General features: G+C 41.6%; 1 protein-coding gene and 1 non-coding gene across 2 annotated transcripts in view; both read left to right on the forward strand.

Annotated features, from left to right (window-relative positions):
- Positions 1-10021, forward strand: part of ARCN1 (archain 1) — a 42171-nt gene extending 32150 nt beyond the window's left edge. Inside the window, exons 7-10 of the mRNA XM_017523442.2 lie at positions 208-355; positions 1097-1205; positions 5089-5293; positions 7745-10021. Coding sequence (XP_017378931.1) covers positions 208-355; positions 1097-1205; positions 5089-5293; positions 7745-7834 — 552 coding nt within the window. The 3' untranslated portion in view covers positions 7835-10021. The remainder of the gene's footprint in view (positions 1-207; positions 356-1096; positions 1206-5088; positions 5294-7744) is intronic.
- Positions 1503-1608, forward strand: LOC119470364. The gene has a single exon (XR_005199257.1). It is a non-coding gene; the product is annotated as a U6 spliceosomal RNA (small nuclear RNA).
- Positions 10022-12591: the final 2570 nt, after the last annotated feature.

A 12591-nucleotide genomic window follows, 5' to 3' on the forward strand; every position in this document is an offset into this window, starting at 1 on the left:
AAAAAAAAAAAAAAAAAATTAACTAGTTTTTAAATATCTTAAATCATTTTGAAAATATTTGAAGAAGGGAAATCTCTAAAATGAAAAAGAATTGGAATTTGTTAGGTACTCTATTTTAGATGTTTAGATTGTGGGTCATATAAGCCTAGAGGGGGTTGTTTCTTGTCTGTCTGAACCTCAGGAGTTTTCCTTTCCTTCTCATTCTAGACCCATCCAAATGTGGATAAAAAACTTTTCACTGCAGAGTCTCTAATTGGCCTGAAGAATCCAGAGAAGTCATTTCCAGTCAACAGTGACGTAGGGGTGCTAAAGTGGAGACTACAAACCACAGAGGAATCTTTTATTCCACTGACAAGTAAGTGCCTCTGGCCAGTCCCACTAAGCTAGTTTGCATTGAGAACTAGAACTTGTACACTTTTATCTTCATTGCCGTAGCAAAGTTCTTTCTGACAAAATGACCTCTTTTGAAATGGACCTGGTGCTGCATTTTGTATATTTTTATAATTAGTTTTCATTTTTAATAGCTTTCATTTTGAAACCATTGTGGTTTTGTTGTTGTTTATTTTTGTTGTTGTTACTGTTTTAGAGACAAGATCTTCTGTTGCTTAGGCTGGAGTGTAGTGGGGTGATCATAGCTCACTGCAGCATCAAACTCCTGGGCTCAAGCCATCCTCCTGCCTCAGCATCTGGAATAGCTTGGACTAGGACTATAGGCGCATGTCACCATATCCAGCTAACTTTTTTTTTTTTAAAGGCACAGACTCCCTCTGTCACCCAGGCTGGAGTGCAGAGGTGTGATCATGGCTTACTACAGTCTTGAACTCCTGGGTTCAGCTGATCTCCCACCTCAGTCTCCTGAGTAGCTGGGAGAACAGGCAAGTGCCACCACGCCTGGCTATTTTTTTTTTTTTTTTTTTGGTAGCGGTGCAGTCTCACTTTGTTGCCTAGGCTGGTCTTGAACTCATGGCCTTAACCAATTCTTTCACTTTGATCCTAGCACCTTGATCTTCTAAAGCACTGCGGTTACAGGCATGAGCCACTGTACCCAGCCATCTTTTTCTTATATTCTGGTATGACTGCTTTGCTTTCTCCTCAGTTAATTGCTGGCCCTCAGAGAGTGGAAATGGCTGTGATGTCAACATAGAATATGAGCTACAAGAAGATAATTTAGAACTGAATGACGTGATTATCACCATCCCACTCCCGTAAGTGCTGTCCCCATGTAATCATGTTCCCTGTGTTGGACTTACAGAACTGGTCTTTTGGAACTCGTTTTGGAGTCAGCACCTACCTGACCTAACCATTCAAAGATACTTGCTTCTTTAAAAAGCTAGTTGTGAAAGAAGCCAGATATAAAAGGCTGCATGTTACATGATTTCACTTCTTTGACTTTCTGGAAAAGGTAATACTCTTGAATAGAAACTAGGAGGTAGAGAGGAAGGTACTTCACTTCAGAGGGGCACAAGAGAACTTTTGGGAATGATAGGAGTGTTCTGGGACTTGTGTTTGTTTTGGCAGCACAGGCACTAAAATTGGAGCCATACAGAGAAGATTAGCATACCCCTTTGCAAGGATGACATGCAAGTTTATGAAGTATTTCATATTTATAAATAAAACAAAGGAACATTGTTTTTTTGAGATAGGGTCTCGCTCTGTCACTGGAGTCTTGTCACTGGAGGGCACTGGCACGATCTCGGCTCACTGCAGCCTCCACCTCTCAGGCTCAAGGTATCATCCTCCTACCTCACCCTCCAAGTAGCTGGGACTACAGGCCCACACCACCATGCTCGGCTAATTTTTGTATTATTTGTAGAGACAGGTTTTGCCATGTTGTGCAGGCTGATCTCAAACTCCTGAGCTCAAGTGATCTGCCCCCTTGGCTTCCCAAAGTGCTGGGATTACAGGTGTGAGTCACCACGCCCAGTTAAGCATTGTTGTATGACTTGATTGTTGTGGTGCTTACTGCATACAGTTGTTGAAATACATTGAGCACTTTGAAAGGGATGGATTTTACTGACTTTAAAACCAAATCAGATGAACAAGCCAGTTGTCCTTCTAAGCCTATTTTTATTTTTTATTTTTTTGAGACTGAGTCTCACTCTGTCACCCAGGCTAGAGTGCAGTGGTGCAATCTTGGCTCACTGCAACCTCCGCCTCCTAGATTCCAGCGATTCTTGTGCCTCAGCCTCCTGAGTAGATGGGATTACAGGTACGTACCACCACACCCAGCTAATTTTTGTATTTTTAGTAGAGATGGGGTTTCACCATGTTGGCCAGGCTGGTCTTGAACTCCTGGCCTCAAAATGATCCACCTGCCTTGGCCTCCCAAAGTGCTGGGATTACAGAGGTGAGCCACTGCACCTGGCCTTGTTCTGTTTTTAGATGTTGGTCCTCAGCTTGTTTGTGTAGTAATGAACATTTCCAGAAGGAGGAGCCATTTCTTAGTCAAACTTTCTGTTTTATAGCTTTCAAAGAAATTGAGTCTATCAGGCTGAATGTTTCATTTTCATGTGCTCTCTAAACTTTCACTAAAGATGACACCGTGTTCAAGGGAACTATTGATTCTTGAAACAAGATGTCTACATTAGTTTCAGTAAATTCCCTAACAGCCTTTTTGGGGCATAATTTATTTACAGTAAACTACACATATTTTAATTATGCCATCTTGATATGTTTATACTTGTGAAACCAACACCATAATCAAGATAACAAAAATGTCTGTCAGTCCCAGAAGTTGAGTTCCAATAAGCTTTTGTTGTACACTTAAATGGCCCACTCTCTAGGATCATCTGGAAATGGTCTCTACCTTATCTTTTTAGTAGCATTTCCAGTGAGCATGCACTGTTATTACTTCACCAGTAAATCCTAGCTCCTTTCACCTACCCATCAACCCTCATGATTAAGCAGAGGTTTTAATTATGAGCAGCAGTACGTGTATTTTTAGTGTATCTTTATATTGCTCAGTTATTACTGCAGAGAAAATGGTGCTAATTTAATTCACAGTTGTCTTCCCTTTTAAATAATTCAGTCCTTTAAATTGTCAGGTCTGGTTTTAGTCATTCTTATTTCCGTTTTTAAAAAATAAACTTTATTGCTCACACCTGTAATCCCAACACTTTGGGAGGCCGAGGTGTGCAGATCACGAGGTCAGGAGATCTTGACCATCCTCGCTAACAGGGTGAAACCCCATATCTATTAAAAATATAAAAAGTTAGCTGGACGTGGTGGCACATGCCTGTAATCCCAGCTACTCAGGAGGCTGAGACAGGAGAATTGCTTTAACCCGGGAGGCAGAGGTTGCGGTGAGCCAAGATCGTGCCACTGTACTCTGCCTGGGTGACAGAGCGAGACTCCATCTCAAAAAAAAAAAAAAAAAGCTTTATTATTATCAGTATCCCCTTAAATGGGGTAACACCATCTTATTCTCTGTAGTGTGGTCATTGCTTCAGAACAATAGATGGTTGCCTTGAACTGTTTTAGGACTTGGGCGTTGGTGACAGGTAGAGTTTTGTTTGTCAGGATTTCGTTTACTAGACTATTTATAGAATGCCACAATTTTGAGGCCTCTGTCTACCCTGTAATTTGGTTGTGGTGGTTTCCTGTATTCTAGTTCAGTTTTGCAATGGTCTCCAGAAGAGACCCTTATGCAACATTTTACTCCCATTGTCTAGAACTGATCAAATTAGAAGAGATCAGAATCAGAATTAGAGCAAGGACAAAAAGAAGGAGCATAAAAGAACCAGGACCCTGAAATTGATAGGGAAGAGTTAATAGTCTTATGCCACCCTTAAAGTTTACTTTGTCTCTCTTATTTACCCTACCCCTAATGTAAACATTGAGTGTCACTGGTGAACTAAAAGCCAGTAAATTTAGAATGTGTAGGAGTAGCTGACGCTGCTTGTCAGCCATGTGTAGGGGTGCAAAGTAAATCTTAACTAGTCCTGCTTCTCTTGCAGATTAAGGACAACTGTGGCTCTCTTTCTCCCATCATGTTTCCACTTTGCCCCAGGGGTAATTGTGATTTCACTTATCAAATAAAAGTCCATTTACTGGATTGTAAATCAAATAAACCCATTGGCGTCAACTTCAATAAGTTTGAAACATTCTGAAATCTTTAAAAACAAATTCTCAGCCAAGTATCGTGGCTCAATGTAATCCCAACACTTTGGGAAGCCGAGATGGGTGGATCAGCTGAGTTTAGGAGTTTGAGACTAGCCTGGCTAACATGGTGAAACCCCTTTTCTACTAAAAATATGAAAACTTAGCAGGGCATGGTGGCATGTGCCTATAATCCAGCTACTTTGGAGACTGAAGCAGCAGAATCTCTTGAACCTGGGAGGAAGAGGTTCTAGTGAGTCAAGATCGTGCCATTGCACTTCATCTTGGGCAGTAAGAGCAAAACTCCGTATCAAAAAAATACGAGCTGCATGTGGTAGTGCGCACCTTTAGTCCCTGCTACTCAGGAGGCTGAGACAGGAGAATTGCTTGTACCTGGGAGGTGAAGGTCGCAGTGAGCTGAGGTCACGCCACTGTACTCCAGCCTAGTGACAGAGCGAGACTCTGTCTCAAAACAAAACAAAACAAAACCAAAAACAAAAAACAAATTATCTCAGAGGCCTCCATTCATCTCCATTGTTGATGTTTAGAGATTCCCCCCACTATTATCAACCTGCTTGTTTCCCCATTGTCACGTACAGAGTGCTACGTTATGTTAAAATTCCTTATTTACCAGGCAGCAGCCTATTGGTGCAGGGTTTTTGGCAACATAGCCCACCTAACACATTCATTGGTTTCGGTCCCCAGATCTAGTTCATAAGTTGGAGCAGCCCTTAGGCATACCTGCCAAATACCTATTTTTGCATATTTGCTGTATCTACAGAGGGAATTGAGTGAAACTCTTAGCCAAGGCGCTAGGACTTCATTTGATCCTTGAAATTATTAGGGAGTTTTTTTTGTTTTGTTTTTTTTCTGAAATTGCTGTCCTAGAAGGCAGAATTTGAGGATCATTATAATCAAATTTGGGGTTGGTTTTCCTTGGTGGAGTTCTGGCTCTGAATAGCTATCTTGACCAGATGTTTCTCACAACAGGTCTGGTGTCGGCGCGCCTGTTATTGGTGAGATCGATGGGGAGTATCGACATGACAGTCGACGAAATACCCTGGAGTGGTGCCTGCCTGTGATTGATGCCAAAAATAAGAGTGGCAGCCTGGAGTTTAGCATTGCTGGGCAGCCCAATGACTTCTTCCCTGTTCAAGTTTCCTTTGTCTCCAAGAAAAATTACTGTAACATACAGGTATTCCATTATAGTTGAGAATATTTATAGGGAAAGTGGTAGGACAGTAGGAACATGTATAGGATGCCAGACAGGTAGTATGGCTTTGTGGTCAGATAAAGCTCAGAAAAAAACTGATGTCTTCTACAGGAGTTCCCTTTCTAATTCATTATGTGATCTTCGTCAAATTCTTTATCTGCTTAACCTCAGTTTTCTTCTCTAGATCAGACAAAGAAATGGAATATTAATACATATAAAAGTACTTGTGGATTGTTCAAGATTCATATACACTTAATTGTCTGTTTTTTTTTTTAACCTCATATATTTTAAAATAGGTTTGCCAAAACACCCAACACTTGATTTCATAAGACCTTGCTGTCACTTTGTTTATACCCAAAGAATGAAAATTTTTTAATTTGGAAGACAAAATTACTGCCAAAAAAAAAAAATATTCCATTCTATTACAAATGGAAATTATTTATGTCACAGCTCCCTTTATTAGTACAAATAATCATGAGCAAATTCTGTTGCAAACTCTGTCCTTTAGGTAGACAAAGCAGTGGAAATGTGTGAACCGTTCCTTCAGATCATTATTATTATTATTTGAGACAGAGTCTCGCTCTGTTGCCAAGGCTGGAGTGCAGTGGCACAATCTCGGCTCACTTCAACCTCCACCTCCCAGGTTCAAGCCTCTGTCTCAGCCTCACAAGTAGCTGGGACTGCAGGCACTCACCACCAAGCCCAGCTAATTTTTGTATTTTTAGTAGAAACAGGGTTTTATCATATTGGTCAGGCTGGTCTCGAGCTCCTGACCTCAGGTGATCTGCCTGCCTGGGCCTCCCAAAGTGTTGGGATTACAGGCGTGAGCCACCTTGCCTGGCCCAGATCATTATTTTTTAACGAATTGTTCTTCCAGTTTTTGTTGTTGTTTTGAGATGGAGTCCTGCTTTGCCACCCAGGCTGGAGTACAGTGCAATCTTGGCTCACTACAACCTCTGCCGCCTCCTGGGTTCAAGGGATTCTTTTGGCTCAGTCTCCTGAGTAGCCGGGACTACAGGCGTGCACCACCATGTCCACCAATTTCTTTGTTTTTTGAGATGGAGTCTCGCTTTTGTTGCCCAGGCTGGAGTGCAATGGTGCAATCTTGGCTCACTGCAACCTCCTCCTTTCAGGTTCAAGTGATTCTCCTGCCTCAGCCTCCCAAGTAGCTGGGATTACAGGCATATGCCACCATGCCTGGCTAATTTTGTATTTTTAGTATAGTAGAGACGGGGTTTCTCCACCCACTGGTCAGGATGGTCTCAAGCTCTTGACCTCATGTGATCCACCCAGTGGTCAGGATGGTCTCAAGCTCTTGACCTCATGTGATCCACCTTTCTCGGCCTCCCAAAGTGCTGGGATTACAGGCATGAGCCACTGCGCCTGGCCCTTTTTTTTTTTTTTCTTCTTCTTCTTCTAGTAAAGATGGGGTTTTACCACGTTGGCCAGGCTGGTGTCTAACTCCTGACCTCAGATGATCCACCCACCTCAGCCTCCCTAAGTGCTGTGATTACAGAAGTGAGCCATCACGCCTGGCCATTCTTCCAATTTTTGAATTTGTATTACTAGGACCCAGTTTATGTTAATATTCCCTCTTTTTGACTTGCTTGTTGTTCTGGCCCTATCTTAGCTTCCTATATAGTCTCCATCTCCCCCATAAATGCTTAGAAAGTTGCAGCTTCCTCCCTTGGATGATTTCAAAAGAGCAGTTCTCTCTCCCTCTCCTATCAGTTAGTGGCATAACCCCTTCAGTATTGGAAGCCACTTTATTGAACCCAAGACATTAGATAGAAATGGATACATTTTCCTATTGGGGCTATTCATAGATTAGGACAGTATAATTGCTCTCCCAAAACCTCATTAGAAAATACGAATCAGTGGTTCAAGTGTTGTATTGGTGCCACTATAGATACCATTGTTACAGGTAATTAATTAAACTAGACATTTATTTATTTATTTAAAAAGGGAAAACCTCATTAGAAGGACCCAGCCATGTCTAAAAAATGATAGAGCAGCTCACTGGGGCTTAACATGAGACTTTGAGAGCAGAGCAGATGAATAATGTGAAGAGCTGGAACATTGCATTTTGGGTCAGAATGTTAATATTTCATCCTGATAGAATGTCTATGAACTTCATAGGTTATATAGGCCTGGGCTGGGTTGGGATGTGGCCACTGATTTTGGAACTTTTACTTACTATTAATGCTACTGTACATCTTATCCCAACAGTTGTCTTTTTCCATCTAGAAAGAAAGCAGCTTAATCATGTTGGTGGGAAAGTGTGATGCTGTGGCTTTCAGTTGTGAATTTAACATTCTTCTAGTATTTTAATACTGGTTTTAGGGAAACTGATGTGTTCTGTAATGAGAATTTAGTCCACATCATGGAGAATCAAACCTTCTGCTTTACCTTATTCTTTGTTTATTTTCCTAGGTTACCAAAGTGACCCAGGTAGATGGAAACAGCCCTGTCAGGTTTTCCACAGAGACCACTTTCCTAGTGGATAAGTATGAAATCCTGTAATACTAAGAAGAGGGAGCCGAAAAGGAAAATTTTCATATTAAAAAAGAAGACGCCAACGATGGCTGAAGAGGTTTTCCCAAATTTACAAGCCATTGGAGACCCCATTTTTCTGATACAATGCACGATTCTCTGCGCGCAAGGACCCTCGACTCACCCCCATGTTTCTGCGTCACAGAGACATTCTTTGATAAAGAAATGGCACAAACATAAAGGGAAAGGCTGCTAATTTTCTTTGGCAGACTTTATTGGCCAGCAGGAAAGCAAGCTCTCCAGAGAATGCCCCCAGTTAAATACCTCCTCTACCTTTACCTAAGTTGCTCCTTTATTTTTTTTAATTTTTTTAATTTTTATTTTTTGAGACAGAGTCACGCTCTGTCGCCCAGGCTGGAGTGCAGTGGCGTGATCTCAGCTCACTGCAACCCCCGCCTCCTGAGTTCAAGCAATTCTGTTGCCTCAGCCTCCTGAGTAGCTGGGACTGCAGGCACACACCACCACGCCCGGCTAATATTTTGTATTTTAGTAGAGATGGAGTTTCACCATGTTGCCCAGGCTGGGCGCAAACTCCTAAGCTCAGGCAATCTGCCCGCCTTGGCCTCCCAAAGGGCTGGGATTATAGGTGTGAGCCACCGCACCCAGCTGGTCCTTTATTTTAAGCCCTAAATATAATCCCTAAATATAGTTATATTTCATACTTAGTTTTTAAAAAGTTTTCTCTGTAGAAGATTTTAATCTTTCTTACCCTTTTCCTTTACCTTTAGGTTTTTCTTTCTATACATTCAGTCAGGCACTGGGATCATCTGTTTACAGGCATTGTATTTATTTGGCACTCCTTGAACAAGTATATCTAACCCATTCTTCATTTTTGGACTGTTTAGGTGAACTGTTTGAGGGATATGGGGCCTAGAAGTTAAAAGATAAGGATGTCTTCTGTCTCTTTCCCCTATTCATTTATTCCTTCATCTCTTCGCCAAGTTGTTTTCCTTTCAGCGCCTGTCCTTCCGGTTTAGAACAGTACCATGAATCCCACTTGTATCAATATTGAAGATAGCTGAGAACCCCCTTTCAAATGGCACAATCCCTCTTCAAGATGTCTAAAAGAATGGCTGTGTCTTTCCAGTTAGGGATTTCACATCCACATGTAATCATGTCTGCTGCTGCTGCTACCCAGATTTTCAATTCTCCACATTTTGGGTACTTAAGCTAAAACATCATAGCTACAGTCTTTATAATCCATTCACATTCCTCAGTTTCACCACCTCCCTCTTCCAGACTGCTCTCTCTGTCATCAGTCCTCTCTTTTCTAACAGAAACAAGGTTATGAGTTTGAAGGCTGTGGGTTCATTGAGTCTTTGTGCCAATCCTCTTGGCCCTAAACTATCAAGGGGGCTCCATTTCACCATTTGATTTTTTGCGTTTCAGGAGGCAACTGATTATACTGGTATGTACAGTTTACTCATGTATACCCCGTTTCCTTCCAGTCATCCCAGTGTTTTTCCACTAGTCTGTCTGTCCCTATCTCTGAAATCCTCCCTTCTCTTCCCCTTAAGACTTTTGAGTGTCATCATGTAGTGGAGGTTTGTCAGTTCCATCTTATGCATTACCTTTTCAGCCAGCTCAGCCTGGGCTTTTAACTTAGTATTGCAGTCTGTAGAGTAGGTGAAAAGTTGCTGCAAGGCTGCAGGCAATGGCAGTGGGACTAGATAACTTCTGCACTTTCAGCTGGTTGAAAAGTACTACTCCCACTCTGAACAACATCTGGCCTTCCCTGCAAAAACTGTACTGTACTTAAGGCAGAGTACTCACACAATAATGGCTGTGTATGGAATTGCTTGCCAAAGAGGTTTCTAGCCTTTCCCTTTCCCCTAACTGCATCAGGGAAGAATTCTTATCTCTAGCTTGGTTTCCACATGAGGTTTTTCTGAGAAAGGGGCCTGGGACAAGAAGTCTGTCACGTAGTTAAGTAGGCAAGAAATCCTACTAATCCAGTTTTGTTTGAAAGTTGTTTGTCCATATGATTTTTTAAAAGTCAAGTTTAATTTCAAACATTTTTTTTCTGCGATTGCTTTGGGATAATATTTAAAATGAGAGACATTTTGTAACCCTGTAAAATACATAGGAAATATAACATTCCAGTGTATACAAAGAAGGCAAATTCTTTAATCAAATAAAGAGCATTATAAAATGAGATGTTTATTGGATTCCTCACTCACTTTGGTGTCTGCTTGTTGATTCAGGATGCTGTAATGGGACCTAAGATTAAAAATTAATGACATGTTTTTTTTAAGAGAAAATAACCTGAGAGTATTCATTGCCTTTTGTCCATGTATTGTGCTTCCTTGTGTATTTCTCTGCATTTGATATGTGTACTCCAGACAGCGTAGCTTTTGAATTTGATGCTATTTCTGGCTTTTTGGGGAATCAGAGTCTTAATTTTGTCAGGGGGCAGTTGTAGAGTGAGAAAAGTCAGACTTTATCTTTAATTTTGGAGCTTTCTCTTCCCTGTTAGATAGACAGTGATGAGAAGTGATCCAGGATGAGGGATGATGGGAACAATTTTTGGGAATTGTTGACAATTCCCTCAGATGAAGCTGCTTACAGCTGCTTTGTTTTTTTGTTTGTTTTTGTTTTTTTTTTTTTTTTTTGAGACAGTCTCACTGTGTCACCCTGGGCTGGAGTGCAGTGGTGCCATATCGGCTCATTGCAGCTTCCTGTGTTCAAGTGATTCTCCTGCCTCAGCCTCCTGAGTAGCTGGAATTACAGGGCAGGCCACCATGCCTGGCTGATTTTTATATTTTTAGTAGAGATGGGGTTTCACCATGTTGGTCAGGCTGGGCTTGATATCCTGACCTTGCGATCTACCTGCCTTGGCCTCCTAAAGTGTTGAGATTACAGGGGTGAGCCACCGCATCCGGCCAAAGCTGCTTGGTTTCTTATGCCTCTTTTTTATTTAACTTGGAAAAACAATTGAATGTCAAAAAATTGGAAGGCAAATTATTCTCACTAATATCTGGGATGAGAAAATTTGTATTTAATGTTGAAAGCTTCTTAGTGAAACAAAGTATCTGGTCTAATGTTGCTAAAGTGTGGCTTGACTCTTGGAGTGAGACTGTAGCCTTAATGGAATGAAACAAAGACCCCAAAACCATGCCATGCCCGCTGACTAGCTGCTAATCCTTTTTCAGCATCAAGTGGACTTTTTGTTGGACTCCTGTGAGGGAGACTAGCAAAATAATTAGATCTGACTGAGCATTCTGCTTAATGTAGGAGGCTTGTGGTTCCTGCTCTGGATTAATTCCATGTAGAAGAAATAGGGAGCACACCTCTGGACAGGAGTTTTTTTAAGGTCTTTCATTCCTTTACTCACCATAGCTTCAAATTTGTCAACCCAAGCATCTCTGATGGGAAACTGCCCTCCCATTAATTTTTAAATTGTGAACAGTTTTAAAGTTGTTCACACTGGATAGGATCTGAGATTTCCAGGGCTGACATAGAATAGCTTTAAGTTCACATCTGGCAGGGCTTATTGGAAGGAGACGGGAGAAAAACGGAAAAAGTCATCCTCAAGAAGATTAACTAGAAGCAATGACTGTACCGGCTTATAAAGCCTTTTTTTTTTTTTTTTTTTCCTAGTTAGACAATGTTAACTACAACTAGTACCCAACATGTATGAGAACAGGGAATAGGGCTTCTGTCTTGTAGGCTTTAGAGGAATCTCAAGCAAAGCCTCTCAATTGATTTTTCTTTGCTATGTTCATCTGTCTTATTACAACCCCCTCGCCCCCAATTCCCTCTTAGAAGATCCACAAGTAGGTTGGTTGCTGTGCATTGCTGTTACCCAAGGGCAGACAGCAACCCTACAAATAGCTGTCTTGACCTCTTATCCTGGGGATTTGGTGATTGATACAGAGATGGGCCTTTAGGAAAATTAGACTGTCTTTCCAAATAAGGCTGTTTTGTCTCTCACAATTGCAAATCAAAGCTATTAGGCATTTTTTAGAAGCTTGAGCCACCTCTCCCATTCTCCACCAATGTTTTTTGCCCTGCTGTTCTTAGGGCAGGGGCTAAGTGGTTATTTAGGGTCTAAACCAATTCTGGAAAGCTGCCCTAGGTGTACTCTGTGTGATCAGATTAATTACCAAACCAGGACAGGGGCTGTCTGAAAGAAGCATTAGAAATTCAAGACGATGAGAGAAATCAAAATAGGTCTTGTTTCCCATTCTTTTGTCCAAACGAATGCTTTTTTTTTTCAGCTCGTTAGGAAGGTCCTTAGCTGTGGAGGTACACAAGACCAGTTTTCTATACTACCTAAATTTCCCACTCAGCTTGGATGCTTGTTAACTTTGGGTGGAAGCAGACTGTGCAATTTCTAAGACAAGCTGAAAAGAGAGCTTTGAACTTTTCTCCAAGTTGTTGCAGGGTCATTGCTACTACCACGCCTACACCAATGATGCCTGAGTTCAGGATCCAGAGGCCAGAAAAGGATAGCTTTCTGGAAGAGGGTGTGTACCTACAAGGACTGCTTGCTATATGAGCAATAATCAACTCTCTGGAGCAAGAGGGAGTACAATTTGAGAGGAGGGACAAAGTGAGGAATGTGTCAAGGCAAAGGCAGGAGTATGGAAATCCACTCCTGACATTCATAGCCAAGTGCAGCTGGCCTTAGAAAAATCCACTCTTCCTTCCACACCCAGGCTTTGCCCTCTCCCCCTGCTTCCACTTCGGAAAGTCTGAAGCATGCCTGAAAAGCTGTTTTCTGC

Source organism: Cebus imitator, unplaced genomic scaffold (assembly GCF_001604975.1).
Source record: "Cebus imitator isolate Cc_AM_T3 unplaced genomic scaffold, Cebus_imitator-1.0 Scaffold28, whole genome shotgun sequence".
In the NCBI taxonomy this organism is placed as follows: domain Eukaryota; kingdom Metazoa; phylum Chordata; class Mammalia; order Primates; family Cebidae; genus Cebus; species Cebus imitator.